This window comes from Musca autumnalis, unplaced genomic scaffold (assembly GCF_047663935.1).
Source record: "Musca autumnalis isolate F117 unplaced genomic scaffold, ASM4766393v1 scaffold_1, whole genome shotgun sequence".
Lineage (NCBI taxonomy): Eukaryota > Metazoa > Arthropoda > Insecta > Diptera > Muscidae > Musca > Musca autumnalis.
In genome coordinates, this window is record NW_027411644.1 from 288,960,195 (window position 1) to 288,983,262 (window position 23,068).

General features: G+C 35.7%; 2 protein-coding genes across 5 annotated transcripts in view; one reads left to right on the forward strand and one right to left on the reverse strand.

The window, feature by feature from the left end:
• Window positions 1–1,243: 1,243 nt before the first annotated feature.
• LOC141389679 (NFX1-type zinc finger-containing protein 1) lies at window positions 1,244–8,187 on the reverse strand. Its single transcript, XM_073961546.1, has 6 exons — window positions 7,899–8,187; window positions 6,751–7,835; window positions 4,691–5,036; window positions 3,753–4,247; window positions 3,187–3,692; window positions 1,244–3,123 (listed from the first exon to the last, which is right to left on the reverse strand). Exons 1-6 carry the CDS (start codon window positions 8,029–8,031, stop codon window positions 2,812–2,814), a joined length of 2,877 nt encoding a protein of 958 aa, XP_073817647.1. The 5' UTR covers window positions 8,032–8,187; the 3' UTR covers window positions 1,244–2,811.
• An 11,851-nt stretch (window positions 8,188–20,038) lies between these two features.
• Window positions 20,039–23,068, forward strand: part of spg (dedicator of cytokinesis spg) — a 296,364-nt gene continuing 293,334 nt past the window's right edge. Inside the window, exons 1-2 of one of the 4 annotated variants that reach the window (XM_073961577.1) lie at window positions 20,530–20,860; window positions 21,153–21,568. In XM_073961577.1, coding sequence (XP_073817678.1) covers window positions 21,535–21,568 — 34 coding nt within the window. In that variant the 5' untranslated portion in view covers window positions 20,530–20,860; window positions 21,153–21,534. Of the gene's footprint in view, window positions 21,569–23,068 lie in introns of all 4 variants that reach the window. The other 3 variants (XM_073961578.1, XM_073961579.1, XM_073961576.1) reach the window with 3 other exon arrangements.

Sequence of the window (23,068 nt, forward strand, 5' to 3'; positions counted from 1 at the left end):
GTGCTGATGCACCGCACAATCATTGTCTCCTTATGAAGTCATAAGGAGGCAACCTGTTGCAGTCCTCAGCGCGGTATTCTGGCAAGTTTGAATATTTTTCCAATAAGTAGCGTTAACATTTGCATACCACACTGACGCTGCATAGTGTACCACAGACCGGCCTATTGCTTTATAAAAGGTCAACATGGTTTCTTTGTCTGCACTCAAGTTGTTGTTGTTGTAACAGTATTTAATATGCAGGTATATGGAGAGGGCTAAGGCAGTGATGATGTCTAGGAACGCCCTTTCTGCTACCCGAACATCAGAAGGGTTGAGCAGATCTCTGAAGCGGTGATGAATGAACTCTCTGAAACTAGGCCAATTAGATTTTCCATGATTGGTGAAAGCGTGACGTTCAAACGTAATGAGATCTAGCGGTCTGCTGATATAGACAATTAAGGGTAGATGGTCTGATCCATGAGAAGCGACGGCTTGCCAGGTGGCGTCATTTTTCAGACCAGGTGACGCGATGGTTATATCTGGCGAAAAAACGATGCATTTTCAAGGATTGTAACAACAATTGGTTGGCTGCTGACAAATTTCGTTAATTGACGACGTTTCGCTGGGGCTGTGTCGTAGTCCCTTACATGGGCGAGTCTATGGCAACCCCTGAGATGCACCCACTCCCGACATCTATCAATAAAAGTTGACAACACTGTTGCTATCGGAGCTAACGACAACTTTATTTTTGTCGCTAACTTACTGTAAAACTTCTCTACAAGTGGTGTCTTAAGACACGCCGTTCGGACTCGGCGATAAACAGTAGGTTCCATATCAGTGAGCTAATGTGAATCGGGGTGCACCCATTGATATGAAAGAAGTCTCCCCTTTGTCCTATCTGGGATGTTTGTGGAACAAAAAAAAAAACTTACTAACAAATTTCGTTAATTACCGAAATTTGTAGGCATTTTTTATTTTTACCGATTTCGATAGCCAACAAATTAATTAGAGTATCGCTCTACAGGTTTCCAAAATGTTTATTAATTTTTATATTACATTTAAATAAATTTTGTCAACATTTGGTTTGTCTTTTTACATACTGAACTTTACTGAACATTTTTTCTTCAGTAAAGTTTTGACAATTGTATAATTGAAATGTTGCTAAACATTACTGAAGAAACAATGTTCAGTAAAGTTCAGTACGTAAAAGGACAAACCTATTGTCACAACGTTTATTCAAATCATAGCAGAGAAAAACAAGTAATTTGTGTCTATTTCAAATTAAATAATTTTATATTCATTTCAATAAATAAATTAATAAATAAAAAAAGATTATACAAATTGAGACGAAACAATAAATAATAATTAACAAAATAGAACAAAACTATTTACTTTTAATCTTCTTTCTTTTGATTTTTAAGCGCATTACAATGTAGTTTACATGAGAAAATTAAATAATAATAAAAAGATACGTTTACAAATTATAATAATAAAATCTACATCTCAAAAAGAACAAAACAAAGACAAAAAAGAATAATAAAACAACATAAGAAAATGTAATAAAAAGTGAAAATGTAAAATAAAAAAAATGTTTTCTTTCAAAATTTACCAAAAAAAGGAAAAAAAGAATATATAAAGGTGGGTTTACATCAATGAAACAAAAGTTGTGTTTTCTAAAAAATCACAAGGCAATTATAATTGCTGCTGTTTAAGGAGTGAACCCCACTTGTGAAGCCCAAAAAAGGACATTTTTCATAAATTTTTTCCAATAAAACTAACAAACTTTTTTGGTAAATTTTTTCATCTTTTTTTTGTAAATAGTCGTCCACGAAACTCTTTTTTTTTGTAAAATCGTTTTGCGGTGCAAACCCGAAAACTAATTAGCCGATCATCATATATTTTGTGGGCTTATTTAGAACATAAAAATCTAGTCCTTCATCGATCGATTTTTTAAAAAATATTATGGCCTTTTTACTGAGGCGATTCGGATTCAAATTCGTTAGACTTTATTGAAGTTGTGGACAAAAAAATAAAAATTTCAATTATTGGCAATTATCGGTTTCTGGTCATAAAGTGGACAAAAAAAATAATAAAATGGATCGATGAAGCATTGGATTTTTATATTTTTATGCCCGTGATAACTCCACAAAATTGTATTACAATAGTTTCATTATTTTTCGGGCTAGAGTAGGCACCGTTTTCAAAAAATCCTTTCGAGAAAAACACGTTTTTAGTTCCTTCCAAAGCTCGTATCTCAGGAATATTGTTCCGATCGACTTGAAAATTTTACCACATATTCTATGCTAAGGCCATGTTTATATTATAGCCTTTTGTAGGTTTAACCTTCTGTATGAGGATTTATTTGACGTATACGCAAAGGAATTGACATTTGAAGCCCAGTGGGTTTGTTAAATCCGGTTGTATATAAACGTACTATAACTTTACTTTAAAATAAGCCAAAAGAAAATTTTAGATTTTCTGAAATTTTCAAGTGGGGGTCAACCCTTAAGAGTTCGTAGGTTAGGGATGCAATGAAAATGGAAACTCCCTACCGCTCAACAAACTCTCAATGAAGATTTGCGACAATTATTAACGCGTAGTGTATTTTAAATTCAACAAATACAGCCCTATGGTTGAAAGACTGGGCATTATAAAATGGAAATAAATTGAATTGAAAAACACATGAAGAGCAGAAAAGGGAAGAGTATATAAAGGTGGGTGGGAACATTGCCAAGCAAACAGTTTTGTTTGCCTCATTGTCAGTCTCTTCGTTATGTTTTGTGATATGTTAAAACATTATTTAAAAAAATAAGTAAAAAAAATTCTTTTAAATTATTTATCATAAAAATAATTTTCCGATTCTATGGGAAATTTATCACCCACTGCATTATGATTGTGCAACTTCGCGGCAATTTCTTTCCAGATGCTGCTACACTGGCTCAACAATTCCAAATTACCAATGCAATACATGGCATGCTTGGCACGTGAGAGGGCCACACAAATACGATTGCTTTGTTTGAGGAAACCAATTTGAGCTACGCTATTGCTGCGTACCAAAGACAATATAACAATATTTGATTCCAAACCCTGGAAACTATCTACTGTACAGGCTTTGAGTGACTGCAAGGCAGGATGTTGTTGAAACTGCAAAAAAAACAATTTTGTTGTTGTGATACCAATCTCTTTAATTTAATGCCTTCGACTCACCTGTTTCCTTATCATTTCAATTTGCCTTGCATATGGACTTAAAATTTGTATATCTTCAACATCGTACAAAGCATTTTGTACTAAATGCAAAGCCAATTGTACCACCTGTGTCACCTCGTATGGATTATAGAGGGATGAGTCTTGTTCCGTCTTAGCCTCAGGTTTGTTGTGTGTCATAAAGAAAAGATTTGTGGACATTTGTCTAATGGCTGGATAATGGCTAACACTTTCATCACTATCCAAATCTTTGTAAATTGTGTTCGATAAGAGATCAGCAATTTTCGGTTGCATACGATATTGTGTACGCAAAACAATTGGATTGGGATTTCGGCAGAAAATTCTCTCAAAAAGTGAAATATTCATTTGGGATTTTTGTTGCAAATGATAATTGGAGGTATACGGCTGTAACTGTTGATGATCACCAATCATAATGACATGTTGTGTGTGGGGTGTTAGACAAGCTATAATATGGGATTCCAAGATTTCAGCAGCTTCCTCGAATATGACTAACAAAGACAATTTATTAAATATTTTATTTAAAAAAACAAATCAATTTCTAAACTTACCAATTTTACTTTTCAATAATCTAAACAAAAAGTTTGTCTTGGCCGCACATGTTGTGGTCATGCCGATAATTGATTTTTCTCGAGCCACATAATATTGAAACATTGTCTTAAGAGTTCGCAGCTTTTCACTAACCTCAGCTAATCTACTCTGAGCCTTTAATATTTCAGCATAAGATTCATCGGTGCCATCAAATTCTCTATGTTTTTGTTGCAAATGAGCAAAAGACTCTTTAAACTCCTGACTACAAAGATAATACAGTCGCTTTAGTTTCGGATTAATCATCGTATGTTCCACAACATCTTTAACATTATATTTGGCAATACGTTGATCCCTTGTCTGACTACCAAATCTCACAATATTCTCTGTAAAATCAGTTAATTTAACCAAAAACTTATCCAAAGATTCATTGGTATATGTAATCAAGATTAAAGGTGTTTCAGCATTTTCGATTAGGGTTTTTACAATTTGCACGGAAAGATAGGTCTTTCCCGTCCCTGTAATGGAATAAAAAGAAAAAATGTTTAATTTTTCTATGTCCATATTTACATTAGGCAATTTTCCTTGCGGCAATTGTCAGTTTGTTGTAGAGAGGGGTGAGGCATATGATAACCCTTTGCCTCTCAACACCCTCTCTCACCGACAAACTGACAATTGCCGCAAGGAAAATTGCCTAATGTAAATATGGACTATGGAATAAAAAGTCAATAGTTGAAAGTATTTTTTTTTCTAAAATATTGGGTGCTCCCTAAGATATTGCTCCAACCATGTGCTATTTTGAAAGGAACAATTTCTTATGAAGCATTAAGATAATGCAGCTTTTTAATAAACTTACATAATCTGCATATTACAGAAATAAATTATATTGCAATATTATTTTTTATTAATAATGTGGAATAAAATTTATTTCTGTAACATGTAGATTCTTTAAGATTGTTACCTGGTGGACCTTGTATTAAGGCAAATTCTTGTTTCAGTGCTTTGGAAAATGCTTCCAGTTGAGAGGGATTTAATTGCAAAGTATCTTTATTGGGCGATTCGGTAAGTGGATGAAATCGTTCACCATTACATTGATATAGAGTTTCTGGAGTTAAGTATTTGGGTGCTGTGGTGGGATGATCTTCTTCAATAATATATTGTTTCATAGGAAAATCAGTTGAATTGCATTGTTTCAAATAATTGAACACATTGTGATAAGGTTCAAAGAAAGCAGGTGTTTCAAACATGAGCAAAGGTCTTCGGTATATGTTACCAATATTATGTTGACGAGCTATTTCAATACCAATCTGAAAAAAAGAAGAAAAAACATAAAATAATCAAGAAGTTTCGCAATTAGATTTAACATAAATACATGGTTCATTCCTAAGAACCTGTTAATTCATTGGTCAAACGTCATGTCATTGACCGAAGGACATATGGTAAATTTGTTCACTAATGGTCAAGTTACTGACCCATGCCCAATACATGTCAATACTTATGGTCATGTCAATGACCTATGGTCATGTCAGTCAAATCAATGACCTATGGTCATGTAAATGACCTATCGTCATGTCAATGACCTATGGTATTGTCAATGACCTATGGTCATGTCAATGACCTATGGTCATGTCAATGACCTATGATCATATCAATGACCTATGGTCACGTCAATGACCAATGGTCATGTCAATCAAATCAATGACCTACGGTCAAATCAATGACCTATGGTCATGTCATTGACCTATGTCCATATCAATGACCTATGGTCTTATCAATGACCTATGGTCACGTCAATGACCTATGGTCATGTCAATGACATATGGTCGTTTCAATGACCTATGGTCATGTCAATGACCAATGGTGATGTCAATCAAATCAATGACATATGGTGTTGTCAATGACCTATGGTCATGTCAATGACCTATGGTCATGTCAATGGCCTATGGTCTTGTCAATGACCTATTGTCTTGTCAATGGCCTATGGCCTTGTCAATGACCTGTGGTCATGTTCCAAGGAAAACTAATGAACATGGTCAAACCATTGATCTATGGTAAAGTTATTGTCTTATAGCGGAGACAATGATTATGACAATGAAGGCAGTGATGATGAAGCGGTCGAGTCATTGACTCATAGTCAAAATATAGATTGATTTTTGGTCATAGACCTATGAACCATTCATTTTTCTTTGGTCAAATCAATGACCTTAGTGGAGTTACACGGTCAACTGACCCATAGTTAAACCATTGATCTGTGGTCAAATCATTAGCCTATGATCAAGTCATTTACCTGCAAGTAAATCATTGACTTTTTATCAGTCATTGACCTAAACACCGGACGTTGCTGTTCCAACCTCTGAAAATGCATCCTTTTTGCAATTTAGTTGCAATGGACTCCGAGATAAGATCAAGTCGAGGAGGTGCAGGAAACCAAGCTCAATAACAACAGCAGCTTACAGCGTTTTATTGGTTCCAACGTACTGATGAAGGAGCACACCAGAAGTGGAGGTGGGGGATTAGCTTTCCTATTGCACCAGTCTGTTCAGTAATGACCCGTACATGCAATGTATGAGGGTAGCAGTCAGGTTTGGAACTGCCGAGGTAGAGTTGCTGAACGTATAAATTCTACCGATAAATAGCTTTACTCCAGGTTTCTCCACGTAATAGACCCAACATTTGCTCGCTTTTGGAGGGTCATAACCGTCTGGTATTGGAGGACTTCAATGCTCATAATGAGTAGTGACATTTAGTCCTCGAAAACGACCAGGGGGTATACTGCTAGCTAGCTGAGCAGATTGATAGCTCTACGTTTTGCACGGTAAATGAGGACAGTTCGCCAAAAATAACCATGGTGTCTGTTGGCGTGACAAATAACGTCACCTGGCATCTCGTCGTTTCTCTTGGATCAGGGTTAACTTTAATTATTTCGTTTGCGTTTCAATTTGGTCATGATGCTTCTTCATATTTAGTACCTTAGTTATTCTAACTAACACAAAAATTTACTTATGATAAAATTCAACTTACATATCCTTCCTTGAGGCAATCCTGACTGGTGTAGGTAACTGTGGCCAATATCAGATTATCAAAATCCCGTGATGTTGTAAAGCATAGCAAGGCACCTGATTTTATTTTCCAAAGCTTCTCCTGAATATCCCAGGGTATTTTGGCACTGCCATCATCATCTAAATTACGACGACTTCCAAGTATATCAACAAAAAGTAATTCATGACGATTTGCATCCAAAAATTGTTCATTCAACACAATATAGACATTTTCAAAAATATGGAAATTATCGGGAATTGTAGTTGAGGCAGCAGTGATTTTGTTGCTGCTATCTTTTACATATTTAACACACTCCCTGAGAGGTAAAAGAAAATCTTCTTTGAGAAATTCCATATGCCGATTTAAATAATTTTGGACGGGTAGTTGGGAATTTGTTGCCTCATCACTGCTATTAAGCGCTTGTAATTGACTACCTAATAGTTCCTCAATTGTTGGATAAATTTCCCAGGTACTTGTATGAGATGAACTGTTCGACTTATTAGCTAAAGCTTGGAAATTATCCTTTAATCGCTTTTTATATTTCTTGCATACAGCTATGTCTGTATCACTTTTATCCAATATTTTCAACAAGTCTTTTAGTATATCTTGATCCTTTTCTACAGCAACACCATCACTTGTGGCTTCTTCAGAACTAAAGCTTTGTATAAATAACAATTCTATGTTTTCCACTAACAGTTCCATATCCTTTTCCACCTTCCACATATCTTTAAAACGTTTACAAAACAATTTGGCCAGCAATAAACGTAAATGTTCTTGCAGACAAATATTGCTACGAAATGCGGAGAGCAGTGGCTTTTGGAATCCCGGTAATTCCAGACGACATATGTAAGCCAATATGTTTGTATACAATATAACTCTTTCTTGGCTATCATTCGGCTGCAATTGTCCAGAATAAAAATCATATTCCAATGTTGTTGTATGTAGGAATTGGTCAAGCGGCGAGAGGGCACTAATCTTTCGCAGTTCGACAATATTCAATTTCTTTTTACCGGCATTTTGTGTGTGGGATGATGAGGCTTTTAATGTTAATTCTTTTATGTAGGAATCTAAAAGAATTCAAACAATTTATAATTATAGTTATGCAAATTTAATCTTACTCCACTACTTACCCAATGAATTTGTTGGCACTTTGATATGTTCCTCATTACGTTCAGCCTCTTTTGCTTTCATATTTCTCTCCCAATCTCTCATTAAGGCATCATCGTCCTTGTCAAACCAATCACAATCATCGGAATCGGACATTTTATAAAGTTATTCTTTTTCTAGAAATTTGTTTATTTCTTCTGCCAACAGTGCAACGATTATTAATTAATTATTTAGAAACAACAACAAAGGGAAAGATGTTGGAATCAAAACAAAAACACAGACACTACCAAGCAGGGGTTTAGAAATCGAAAATTACGCATTTCAAGGTTTATATAAATCAATTTCTATTGGTAATAGTTTGACAAACATTGGAAAGAAAAAATGGTATCAATTCACTTAAGGTCCTCGACACATAGTCGAAGTCATGTCTAATAAAAGACTAAAGACCAAGTTCGACCTAATAAAAAGATTTCAGAATCACAGAATTAGGTCCAACTTCCAATGTTTGAGTAAAGTTTTGTATCATTTCTTGTAGAAGAATAAAAGACAAAGTGCTGCCAAGTTTCAATTTTTCTTTATTTTTCTACCAGAATTGACACTAAACTTTACTCAAACGAAATTAACAAGATTTCTTTATCTGCACCCAAGTACTGTCGGCTAGAGTCTTAAAGACCTTGTTCCTACACCTCAGCTTGTCATAGATAGCTTTCGCATGCTCGTACGACTTGATCATGCTGTCGAATGTGACCCCTAGAATCTTGGGGTAGTTGGTGGTCGGAATAGTGCTGTCATCGACCAATGACATACAACACAGTACTCACATCTGCCGTCCATGCTAACGGATAAGAAGAAATCCTGGAAAGATAACAAAAATAAATAAATACAATAAAGGCCTGCGTACATAAGCTGCCTCGCCTGGTTGCCTTGCTTTTATGGTTCATTTCTGACATAGTAAAAATAAAAGAATAAAGAAGACCGAGCAAATTTCGGACTGGGTTGCCCTTTTCTTTTTTATTCTTTTATCAGAAGCAAGCAAGGTAAGCAGGCGAGGCAGCTTATGTGCGCAGGCCTTAAGTGATTTTTTTATACTAAAGTTTACAATAGGAGACTTTTCTAAAAGAAAACTTTGCAGTTGGATACTTTTCCTATAGACAATTTTAAAATTGGAGACTTTTACTATAGAAAAGTTTACAATTTAGACTATTCTAATAGAAAACTTGGCAGTTGAAGACTTTTCTAATAGAAAACTTTGCAGTTGGAGACTTTTCTAATAGAAAACTATGCAGTTGGAGACTTTTCCTATAGCAAATTTTAAAATTGGAGATTTTACTAAACAAAAGTTTACCATTTAATTTAAGTAATATGTATTTATATTGTTTTCATATTCATATACAATTCTATTCTTCCATAACATTGTCCTTTGTCCTTTTCGGTGGCGCTGTTTTTGTTGTTGGCACTGCTAGTGGTAGCGCTGCTATCGGTGGCGGCTTTGTTTGTATTATGCCTTAATTTTTGGGCAAATACGTCTGGAGGATCAGAACAGAGCCACGGTAGATTTAGTGCATAATACTCGCGTGGAAAAAGGTGGTAAGATCAGCCCTATTTGTTCGCTTTGATTCGAGAAAAACTCAAGATAATGTTTGAGTCTATACAGTCTAAAGGTGTGAACAGAATGAAATACGCCGCTTTTCCACGCTTAGTTTCATGTAAAAGATTAAAGGCCAAGTTCTACCTAATTCAAATGCTGCCTAAGTCGATGGTCAGACTAGCACGATTTCAACATGGCGACGTCAAGTTTATAGGCGAGGGGTATGAAGTAGTGAAACCCATGTACATGGTTTTCTGTGTTTGTTGTGTTGCCTCTTCTTGTTGTTCGTTGCAAGATTTTTTCTTCCATTTTCTTTCATTGTGATTTTCTCAAGCCAACGTTAACAACGAAACAAGCATAAACAGATTTAACAAAAACATTTTATTAATGAAATAGACAAAATTTAGCTATTACTATTAATGTTAGCTATTACTATTAATTATTACAATTAATTATTTTGTGTTGTTGTTTAGTTTATTTATATATGTTTGCTTTGTTTTTTGGTATGAGAAACACAACAAATGCGAATAGTAAAATAAAGGGACACGAAAAAATCTTAAATTTCACGTTAACGTGTGTGGACACTAACGAAACTTGAAAAGAAACTTTAACGAAATTGGTTTCAAGAAACATTGCTAGTCGACTAATTCATTTGAATTAGGCAGTACTTGGCCTTTATACTTATGCTTAGTTTACATTTGGCGTCGTTTCGTGATTTCGAAGGCGTTTCGTGATTTCGCGCGGAATCAAGCAAAATTTAGCTTCGTTCCCGTACTTTTTAATAGTAAAACTCGTAAAAGAGAGAAAGAGAAAAAAATTGTTGTCACAAAAAAGTTTTTTCAAAAAGTTCGGGAACGGAAAAATGGAAAATACGTCAAAATAACTGGAACAAATGTCAAAGTCGGCGTATCAGCCAATCAGACGCCGGCAACCATGTTACTATTTTTTTACTCGCCCAAATTTGTCGTGTAAAAAGTTTTTAAAGAGAGCGTCATTCAGCGCCATTTTTGTTTAAAGAGAAGTGAACATTTTACAACTTTTTTGTGTACGGGAACGCTTTTTCGAGTAAAATGTGTAAAATTCGTAAAAATTGTAAAAACTTTTTAGTTCTGGAACACAGCTTTTATCATGATTTCGCATACAAAAATGAAATCATCTCATTTCGTGATTTCAGCGAAATCAACATCAAAATCACAGTACACATGATATACAAACCTGTTTTTGCTCAAAAAATTACCAAAAGTTGCAACACTTTTCACGTATCACAATAAACAAGGTAGATGGTCAATTGCTGCAACAAAAAATTTTAGTATCAAAATTTGTAAACAATGTGTAAAAATATTAAATTACTTTGTTACAATGCTATTTTTCATTTTGTTCCCGTACTTTTTAATGGAATGTTAGAAAAAAGAGCGAATTGTCAAAAATTGCTTCCCCATACAAATTTCTTAAAAAATACGGGAACGGAAAAATTACGAAAATTGCAAAAACTCCAGCATAAATGTCAAAATCAACGTATCAGCTATCGTATTTAGGCGGCCATCAGACCATCTGCTTTTTCACATGTATGTTGTCACTTTGGGTATACTAATATACAGAACAGCTGATAGCATACATGTGAAAAAGCAGATGGTCTGATGACGGCCCTAGATGCCAATGAATATGTTGCTAGTGTCTACTAGGCCAAAAGTGTATGGCAGAAAACAGGAGAAGAGGCTGTTATTCGGCGCTATTTTTGTTTAAAGAGAAGTGCAAGTCTTGCTAGATTTCGGAGTACGGGAACGCATTTTAGCACTAAACGGTAAAACTACTGCCAGTACTAATATTGTGCAGGTTCTGAGCACAACTTTTATCTATCAAAATTTATTATAACGATGTCTCAACGATAAAATCATTTTTTTTTTTTATTTTATTTGTTAGTACTATACACAATTAATACGATATATAGATAATTTTACGATAATTTTCCAAATAAAGTAGTAAAGTTCTATATTGTCGTATATTTTTGATGATTAATTCAATTTACAACAACATGTTTTGAAAATTCATGTTCGATCAGCTGCGCATATGCATCTACCTTGATCATTGTGATATTTTGAAATCAACAAAAAATAAGTGTAAACACCTGGGTGTATTTCAGGATTTCGTGAAATCCAGTGGATTTTGGAGCGCAAGTGTAATGCCAAGTTTACACTTGCGCTCTAAAATCCACTGGATTTCACGAAATCCTGAAATATATCCCAGTGTTTACACTTATTTTTTTGTTGATTTCAAAATATCACAATGATCAAGGTAGATGCATATGCGCAGCTGATCGAACATGAATTTTCAAAACAAGTTGTTGTAAATTGAATTAATCATCAAAAATATACGGCAATATAGAACTTTACAACTTTATTTCGAAAATTATCGTAAAATTATCTATATGTATATCGTATTAATTGTGTATAGTACTAACAAATGAAAAAATAAAAAAATATTTTATCGTTGAGACATCATAATAATAAATTTTGATAGATAAAATTTGTGTTCAGAACTTGCAGCAGTTTTCCCGTTTAGTGCTAAAAATGCGTTCCCGTACTCTGAAGTCTAGCAAGACTTGCAATTCTCCTTAAACAAAAATAGCGCCGAATAACACCCTATTCTCCTGTTTTCTGCCATACAATTTTGGCCTAGTAGAAACTAGCAGAGAAGTTTCCCTTGTCCCTTCAGGGATGTTGTGGGAACATATGTGTGTATGTGTAGAAACTAGCAGCCTGTTCATTGGCATCTAAATAAATAGCTGATACGTTGATTTCCTGCAGTTTTTGCAATTTCCGTAATTTTTTCGTTCCCATATTTTTTTAAGAAATTTGTATGGGGAAGCAATTTTTGACAATTCGCTCTTTTTCTATCATTACCACTAAAAAAGTACGAGAACACAATGAAAAATATCATTCTAACAAAGTAATTTAATATTTTTTTCACATTGTTTACAAATTTTGATACTAAAATTTTTTGTTGCAGCAATTAACCATCTACCTTGTTTAGTGTGATACGTGAAAAGTGTTGCAACTTTTGGTACTTTTTCAGGCAAAAGCAGGGTTGTATATCATGTGTTCTGTGATTTCGATGCTGATTTCGCTGAAATCACGAAATGAGATGATTTCATTTTTGTATGCGAAATCATGATAATTTTTGCTTGATTCCGCGCGAAATCACGAAACGCCTTCGAAATCACGAAAAGACGCCGAATGTAAACCAAACATAAACTTGGCATTAGTCTTTTACATGAAACTGAGCGTGAAAAAGCGGCGTATTTCATTGTGTTTCTACAAAACTGTTGGCCATTCAGAGTTCTGTTAACAACTTTTGACAAGAAACATAATAGATTGTTCATTACTGTGATTTGATTTCCTTAGTATTTTATGTCACAATAATGTATTTGACAGCAAACTAAATAGTCAGGGCTAACTAGTTTGGGCTGAATGGCCAACCTTAAAGAAAAACAAGGGTTCTATAGATTTTTTTCATTTAAATCTACCTTTTTACTTATACCATGGTGCAAAAATTCAATACTTTAAAAGCACAATTCTAATTAACTAAACTCAAAGAATATATCAGAATTTGATTTTAGTCAGATATCTGTTTGCTTGGTTTACCTAATATTCTTCCGACTCATGGAATCCAATATTTCATCGATCTTACCACGGAGTCCATTGCATTTTCAGGGATTGGAACAACAATGGCTCGTGTTATGTGTGCGCGTTCGGCTTCTGTTGGGGGGGACTGCGGAGAGTCGCGTATTCTAATGTCGACGACAATTCATTGGGGGTTGTGTTCACACAGCATGCTGAAACATATTCCCTGATATAGTCCCTCGCATGGACGACTCCAGAAAAACCTCTGAGATGCACCCACTTTCGGCACCGAAGATTGAGTGTAGTGGATGCGGATGTGACAAACTGAGCACATATATAATTAGTCATGGGGTTTCCTCCGTCCCGGCATTGACCAAAATAATCCGTAGTAGGCATTCCGGGATATTCTGCTCCCAATACAACATGTGTTTTGTGTGGTTTCGGATCAATCCGCTATCGAAGAACCCGAGGCCGTGGAATTATCATGCATGCAATATAGGTTTTTGCTGGCCTAAGGATTTTAATGACATTTTATTTGATGTATACGCAATGAATTTGCCAATTTAAATCAACTGGATTCAATATATACAGCAACACCTAAATTCCCAGCAAACCAATCGTACCGACATCGTAACGAAATCGGAACAAAATTAGGACGATACATCCGAAATCTGATCCGAAATCGTAACGATATCTTAACGAAAGTTGTATGAAGTGGTTGACATAATTTAGGAAAGACAACGGATCGATTTCGGTCCGATTTCGTAACGAAATCTGAAGAAAATCCTTGGTCCGTGTTGGCAATAGGGGGTAGGAAAGAGTATTGAGGAGCTCTTTCCTCTCTGCTCTCTCCCAAAAACTCAATTTACTTTCCCGAGAAATTTGTGTGTCTAAACACAGACTTGGGAAATTCGGAAAGGAAATTTCTTTCTTACATTCGTTCCGAAATCGGAACGAAATCTGTACAAAATCTGAACTATTTCCTGTCCGAAAAATCGTTTAGAAATCGTAACGAAATCTGAACGACTTTGCTTCCGAAATTGTTCAGATTTTTCGGACATCAGACATTTGGTTTGCTGGGTTATTACGTGTTGCGTGTGCGTTATTCTAAAGTGCAGTACACATTGTCAGTTTTGAATTCCGATTTTTCGCACTTATCGATAACTGTCCAACCGTCCAGCAACCACAAAATATTTTGCGGTTGCATGATGAATGACAAAAATGAACGGCCACACTAGCCAGCAAGCGCAAAGCTGTCATTCAAAACTGACAATGTGTACCCAGCTTAAAGCAACAACAAAATACATGTATTTCAAATTTGAAGTAGGTACATATATCGCACCTGTTCAACAAAAGGGTATTAACTCAAAATGTTCTACTTTTCAGAGCAGACAAAAAACGATTTATGTTAATGTTAAAGGTATAATACTGTTACGGAATCAGATTTAACTAATGTCCGTGTAGACGTTGTTTTATTCCCCGATACGATTTGTACCAAATAAAACAGGGTTCGTTTTAGATTACGTTTCTACAATGCTTTATTTACTTTATTACACTTCTTCGTAACCGACTTTAATTACTAAGCACGCAGCTTTTCTCTAGTTAGCACGCAGCTATTCTTTTACCGATCTGTTCAGTTCAACGCTTAAAACACAACTACTGCTTCATTGCCATTTCCCCGGTAATTTATATCCCAAAGTCTCCCTGTTCGAAAAATATCTAGATCATATGGCAACACCTCGAATCTGTGCAGCGAACACACAGACACACATTCGCACTAAGCGAACAACCATACTCACATACATACATGGGGAAATACAATTGGACGACAAGCACAGTAATGACGTAACAACAACAAACAAGTGCAAAGAAATAAAGAGGTGACAAACTAAACAATAATTACATGACTATGGCAAAGCAAACAAAAGAACAATAACAAAAGGTAATGTAACGACTAGAATGATGAAGAGAGTTCTACATGGTAGTTGTTGTTGCTTAAATAAAGTAACTGCGTAATAAAAACTTTACGTTACAATTCAAATTTTTAAATTAACGGAAATTAAACTAAACTAACTTAAACCTATCAGTTACATTCGTAACATTGCCTCCCGCTTAAGCCTGTTCGTCCCGAATAGGCACAGTTCCCTCTCTGTGGTATGGGCATTGGTAACACTGCCTCCCGCTTAAGCCTGTTCCTCTTGACTAGACGCAGTTCTCGTTCCGTAGTGGTGGCAACCGATTTAGATGTACCCTCTACTGCGTCAGCTTTGGACTTCTGCTCTTCTGGACGTTGCTTTCTCTCCAGGAATCTTGACGTTATACCTTCTTCCTTTGTGGTCACCTTCCTAAGTGCCACCTGGTCGTCCTCGGACTTGCCCTTCCTTGCTGTACGGCCGCTTTTCGATAGACCTTTCCTCGACGTACATCTTCTCTTTTTCCTCCTCGTCGCGAGATTTTTCCACTTTCCTACGGGCCAATTGTCAGCGGCTTCCACCTTCAGCGTACGGACATCTACAGCGATCTCGTCGGATTCTGCACTTTGGCGATGCTTGCTTTTCTCGTTGTAGCCCACATTTATCGGTATTTCCACATTGGACCAAGTCATCACACGGTGCTTTATGTCCAGGTTGATGTCGAAGGCAATCATAAAGTCCACGCCAAGTATAACTTCGTCCATAATATCGGCCACTATAAAATCGAAATTTACCGATTTCCTACCCATACTTAGCCTTTGGTAGGCCTTTCCATGCACCGGGGTCTTCTCGCCTGTGGCCGTCCGCAATTTGACTCCATTTAACGGCAATACCTTCCCTTTTACCAAATCCGGTCTAATAATGGACTTTGTTGCACCGGTGTCCAATGTCAAGGTACGCAATACACCATTGACGAAGCCTTTAACCGTTAGGTTGTGATTCTCCTGCTGGACTATGGCTATAGAAATTGTGGGACCATCGTTTTCATCATCTCCCGGCGGCGCTTCGTGATTGACGGAATTCACTTTTTTTGATTCACCTGATGTCTCATTTTTCGGATTCTTAGCCACAAGTTGGTCTTCGCTTTTCAAAGGCGGTGAGGCGGATCTGGTCCTTGGTCGTTGCAATCTGCATTCTCGTGCAATGTGTCCAGCTTTCCGACAGTTGTAGCAAGTCCTTCTCGTTTTGCCAGCCCTTCGTTTCACTTTACCTATTACCTGCATTAGTGCATCTTTCATTAGTTCGACAACGGTCTGAGGATTGTTGTCCTCAACTTCCAGCCTCTGCACATTGCAAGCCTGAGGTTTCACCATTGTCTCTTGCTTATGTCCGCCACCGTACTTAAGTTCAAGAGCAGCCATTATATCTCCATAACTGTTTCTAGAAGCGGCGGGAATATTCTGTAATACGTCAGCAGCACCGCCCTTCAATGCCATAAGTAGTCGAACCGCCTTGTCGTTATCGTTCCACGAATTTCTCGAAGCAACCGTCTCAAATTGTAATTTGAAGACATCAAACGATGTAGATCCGTCGAATTCAGGAGGCTTGATTTTCAGAGTGTTATCAATAACTCGCACTGGTCCTCCTTTGATTTCCAGTTCAGACATTTTCTTTTCCAGATTCACAATCTTCTCGTCGTGGGCCAGAAATTGCCTATCCAATTTCTTTAAATGGTTTTCCATAACCTCGAATCGCTTTCCAATAACTTGCGTAATATTATCGATTCTTTCGCTTATTTTTGCCTCTAATTCTTCCAATTTTTCGTCGAATTCCTCCGTCAGACATTTGAAGCTTTCATTTATTGCAATAGATTCCTCTTCCATTCTCTTATTAAATTCCTTCGCCAACGTTACTGCAATAACTTTTGCAACCTCCGTATAACTCGGAACCGCGTCTGAAGTTTCATCTCTAATATCAAACTCATATTCGTCGATGTTCATTCCACGGCGCTCGAACTCTTCCAACAAGCGTTTTTGTAGTTCGGCCTTGTTGCCAGTAGAACACAACTCCAACTTACTTAGCTCCTTCTTCAAATCTTCCACTCGTAGATCCTTAAACTTCATTGTAGGATGATCGTAATCCCACTTCTGACACCAATTGTTACGGAATTAGATTTAACTAATGTCCGTGTAGACGTTGTTTTATTCCCCGATACGATTTGTACCAAATAAAACAGGGTTCGTTTTAGATTACGTTTCTACAATGCTTTATTTACTTTATTACACTTCTTCGTAACCGACTTTAATTACTAAGAACGCAGCTTTTCTCTAGTTAGCACGCAGCTATTCTTTTACCGATCTGTTCAGTTCAACGCTTAAAACACAACTACTGCTTCATTGCCATTTCCCCGGTAATTTATATCCCAAAGTCTCCCTGTTCGAGAAATATCTAGAGCAGCATCCGGCAAAAAGGGGCACACGTGCCCTTGATGAGAATAACAGCATAACAACCACCACTCAGTCTTCGTTCAGAAGTCAATGAAGGAGGTTCTGCTGCCGCTTGTTTCAATGATTTTTAATTTTAGCAATATATTAACACACATTCTGTTTGTGGAGAGAGCGAGAGAGAGTCGTATGCGTGAGACCGCAAACAATGCGTTTGTATTAGTGCCGATACCTGATCTAGAGCATATGGCAACACCTCGAATCTGTGCAGCGAACACACAGACACACATTCGCACTAAGCGAACAACCATACTCACATACATACATGGGGAAATACAATTGGACGACAAGCACAGTAATGACGTAACAACAACAAACAAGTGCAAAGAAATAAAGAGGTGACAAACTAAACAATAATTACATGACTATGGCAAAGCAAACAAAAGAACAATAACAAAAGGTAATGTAACGACTAGAATGATGAAGAGAGTTCTACATGGTAGTTGTTGTTGCTTAAATAAAGTAACTGCGTAATAAAAACTTTACGTTACAATTCAAATTTTTAAATTAACGGAAATTAAACTAAACTAACTTAAACCTATCAGTTACATTCGTAACAATACATAAAAAAACTATGCCATCGTACACTACAGCACTGGATTTTTTTTATTTCAATAAGTATTTCTAACCATTTTTCGAGTTACTACCATTTTGTTGAAACAAATGTTTGTTTTAGTAGTGAAATTATTTCGACTTGTGCCCCTTTAACTGAAAAAATGGGCGGCGATTGATAACATAAAGAGGAAACAATTCGAAATACTACCGTTTTGCTGAAAAAATCGCGATGGAAATGCCTGAAACATGTGGGCACAACTTGAAATAAGTATCTTTTGTCGATACAGAGTAGTTATTCTGAAGAGACGACAATTGACTTATCGGTATTCTTAATGAAAGAGTAGACAAAACAATGGGAGTTTTTTGCAGTAGGTGGAGTTGATTATTATGTATCGTTTTTTGATGAAAAGTGAAAATTTCAAAATTTTGAGTTACTACCCTTTTGTTGAACAGGTGCGATATGTATTTTGTTTTGAATAATGCATACGCAATAATTAAGTTTTAGCTTTATATGTAAACGTACTATTGATTTATAGTTTTGCAACTACAACAACTACAGCCCTAAGCATTGTCGTCCTCTTCTGATGAGATTTCTTTTTAGCATTTAATTTTTCAGATCTATATTCTTTTATTTTATTTGTATTCTTTACGCAATCTTTTATTTTCTTCATTGAATTTATCATAAAAATATAATTGAATTTAAATTTCCGTTATGTTTGGTTTACATTCGGCGTCGTTTCGTGATTTGGAAGGCGTTTCGTGATTTCGAGCGAAATCAAGCAAAATTTATCATGATTTCGCATACAAAAATGAAATCATCTCATTTCGTGATTTCAGCGAAATCAACATCGAAATCACAGTACCCATGATATACAACACTGTCTTTGCTTAAAAAAGTACCAAAAGTTGCAACACTTTTCACGTGTCACAATAAACAAGGTAGATGGTCAATTGCTGTAACAAAAAATGTTATTATAAAAATGTGTAAACAATGTGAAAAAAATATTAAGTTACTTTGTTACAATGTTATTTTCCATTGTGTTCCAGTACTTTCTTAACGGTAATGTTAGAAAAAAGATCAAATTGTCAAAAATTGCTTTCCCATACAAATTTCTTAAAAAATGCGTGAAAGGAAAACTGACGGAAATTGCAATAACTCCAGAAAGGTCAAAATCAACGTATCAGCTAACATATTCAGGTACTAATAAACATGCTTCTACTTTCTACTATGCCAAATTTGTGTGGCAGAAAACAGGAGCAGATGGTGTTTGTTATTCAGCGCCATTTTCGTTTAAAGAGAAGTGCAAGTCTTGCTAAATTTCGGAGTACGGGAACGCGTTTGTAGCACTAAACGGGAAAACTACAGCAAGTAGTAATATTTTGCAGGTTCTGAACACAACTTTTATCTACAAAAATTTATTATTATGATGTTTCAACGATAAAATCATTTTTTATTTTTTCATTTGTTAGTACAATACACAATTAATACGATATATTGATAATTTTACTATAATTTTCGAAATAAAGCTTTAAAGTTCTATATTGTCGTATTTTTTTGATGACTAATTCAACTTACAACAGCTTGTTTTGAAAATTCATGTTCGATCAGCTGCACATACATATGCATCTACCTTGATAATTGTGATATGTTTGAAATCAACAAAAAAATAAGTATAAACACCGGGGTGTATTTCAGGATTTCGTGAAATCCAGTGGATTTTGGAGCGTAAGTGTAAACTTGACATTAAACTATTTGTTCAGTATAAAAAAGTACCAAAATTCCAAATAATTCACATTCTACTACCATTTTGCTACAACCCTGAGTTTGTTTTTGTTACAATTCTCTTTTCGTTTGCATTTCTTATAAGAATTTTATTTCCCTTTGTTTGGTTTGTGCCTAATAGGAAACAGCTGCGCGATGCTTCTGCGCCCAACGACAGACAGAACGGAATAAACAAAAGAAAATTACACTCCCCAAAAATCAGTTTTAATTCTCAGCTCGTGCCGTTAAAGTCGTTGTATCGAACGGAAGACAACAAACGGTTAGTTCACACAGAGTTCGCATTGTAAAAGATTGTTGTTGCGTGAGAGTGTGTGTTCGGTTTGCATGTAAAAAAGAACAAAAACATATAACAAAAGTAACTCCACCAAAACGTAGAAGCACAAGTGTCCAACCGCCGCCGCCCGCCTTTATAAAGTCTTTACTTAGAATTGTATGTGAGTTGCATATTAAAGAGCTCCAACAACCAGCAACAACAACATTCAAATAAAAGGATGTGAAGTTTTTGCTGTTGTTGCTGGCGGAAGAAGAAGAAAAAAGACAAAACGAAAGCCTAGAAGAAGAAAAACACCAACAAATTTGACAACCAAAAAACAACAAAAAGAGGAAGTAGCTTGACAGTCAAGCAAAATATCCTCCACACAACAAAAATCGTGGAGCAGGCAAATTTTTATCGATTTTCAAACGCGCAGTTGTAGTTGTCATCCGACAGACGATAAAAGCGGTTGTGAAAAATCCAATGAAAAAGTGTTGGTGTGCAAAATTTTTTATAAAATTATGCAAAGAAAAATAAGCAAAATTTTTAGTTTCATTTCGACAACAAAAGCAAGTGCAAAAATGTAAAATAAAATTGGAGTGCAAAAAATAAAATAAAAAACAACAACGTGCAATTGTTATTATTGTTTTAATTCTGTAATTTTTGTGTTTTTGTATTCCTTTATTTTAACCACACCAAAAAATAAATTCAAGTTGGAAAGAAGAAATATCCTGCCCGTGTGGAAAATAGGCGTAGTAGTAATAAAGAGGTGTGTGTGTGCGTGTGTTTGTCTGTGAATGTTGCGCCGTGAGTTAGGTGTAGCAAGGAAAGGAAAAAAGTAAAAGTGTAAAAACGCACCACCATCCATCCTGCCATTGGAAAAGAGACGGCCACCCCACCCCAACCCACCCAAAGTGCCGGAGTAACAACTACAACATGATGAAAGTGGTTCTTTGCAAAAGAAAGCGATTTTTATAGAAATCAACAAAAAATAAATAACAAAAAAAGTTCTCGGTATTAAGTTCAAGTTTGCCCATTGCTTCCAATGCCATTGCAGGCAGGCAGTTTGTGAATTGCAAATGAAAACAAAGTGAAATCCATAATAATTGCAACAAAAAAGTGTTCAAAGCATGTGAATTGATTTAAATGATATTTAAAAAAAGAATTTCTTATAAGAATTTTCCCTATTGTGAATTAGAATAACATAATTGTTTTATTAATAACAATAAATTATTGTTGTTTCTGCTGCTTCTCATCATAGCATCCAGCTTCCCCCCACATAACAAAACAACTTTCAATAATAACACCAACAACAAACAAATTTTTACTGATCAAACAAACAGAATCGTCAGAGAAGAGCAATTTTGTGTGAAGTGTAAAACGAGAATACGAGAGAGATAGTGAAATTTTAACGAAAGAGTGCAAAAATCAAAGGGGAGCAAAATGTGGACTCCATCGAATAATAAATACGGTGTCGGTAAGTGTCATTCTAGTTTTTTTAGTTTTATTTCTGTTGCTATTGTTGTATTTTATATCTTTGTATTATTTTGCGGTCATTATCATCAATTCACTGATTCTTTTCTCTTTATTTATCGAGACATTGACAATAATTGCAATCATATGGTGGATATGTACTACATAATTTATTTGTATTTTTTGTATAGTTTTGCAAAAAATATTAGGCTGTAATGTAGGTATGTATAAAGATGATACATAGTTGGTCTGTCCAGTACTGCAAGAATCTATTATTTTTTACTATTTTTTTGATATCATAAAGGAAAAAATTGTTATCGTAGTAAAAAATAGTAGCTTCTTACAGATTCTGGAACAGGCATAGTGACAATGCAGTGCAGTTCTAATTTTGGCTTAAATGTCGTTTAGGGGCACCTCTCGGATCGGGCTGAAATTTTTACAGTATATAGCCCTTGGCATCCTGAATACAACGATATATAATTTTCCGGGGGAAGTCCATCCTTCCCGAGATACGGGTCTTGATATTTTACAATTCTAACGTGGGCAATATGGTGAGTACTTTTATTCACGCGACCTATTTTTACACCTGTTTATAGGAGAATTTATTAAATTCCTGTCCAAATCCAAATACTTAAGAAACTTAAAATTTACAAGAAAGTTTTATTTGCGTAGCCCACTTTTGTCATTGTCCATAGGAGAAAGTCTTAAATCCCCGGCCGAAGGCCGTCTGCTTAAGAACACTTTCAATTTAAAGAGAGTTTTGATCGCGTAGCCCACTTTTGTCGCTGTCCATAGGAGAAAATCTTAAATCCCCGGACGAAGGCCGGCTACTTAAGAACACCTTCAATTTAAAAGAGAGTTTTGATAGCGTAGCCCACTTTTGTCCCTGTCCATAGAAGAAAGTCTTAAATCCCCGGCCGAAGGCCGGCTACTTAACAACACTTTCAACTTAAAATAGAGTTTTGATCGTGTAGCCCAATAATAACTTAATAAATTATTATTAGAAAATCTAATTACCATTATTAATTTAAAACGAGTCCCATATTGCATAGGTTTTAAAAATAATGGTGATAAAAGTAAAAAGTCAAGACCCATATCTCGGGAAGTACGGACATCCCCACGGAAAGCTATATATCGTTGTGTTCAGTGTGCCAAGGGCTATCTACTGTAAAAATTTCAGCCCGATCCCAGAGGTGCCCATAAACAACTTAAAGGTGTTACAAGTACGAAATTTCCGAAATGTCAAGACCCATATCCTAGGAAGTATATACATTCCCTCGGAAAATTATATATCGTTGTGTTCAGGGTCCCAAGGGCTACATATGGTAAAAATTTCAGCCCGATCCAAGAGGTGCCCATAAACAACCTATCTATAGGTGTTAAAGTACGAAATTTCCGAAATGTCAAGACCCATATATCGGGAAGTATGGACTTCCCCCCGGAAAATTATATACCGTTGGAATCAGGGACCAAGGGCTAAAAAGTAAAAATTTCGGACAGATCC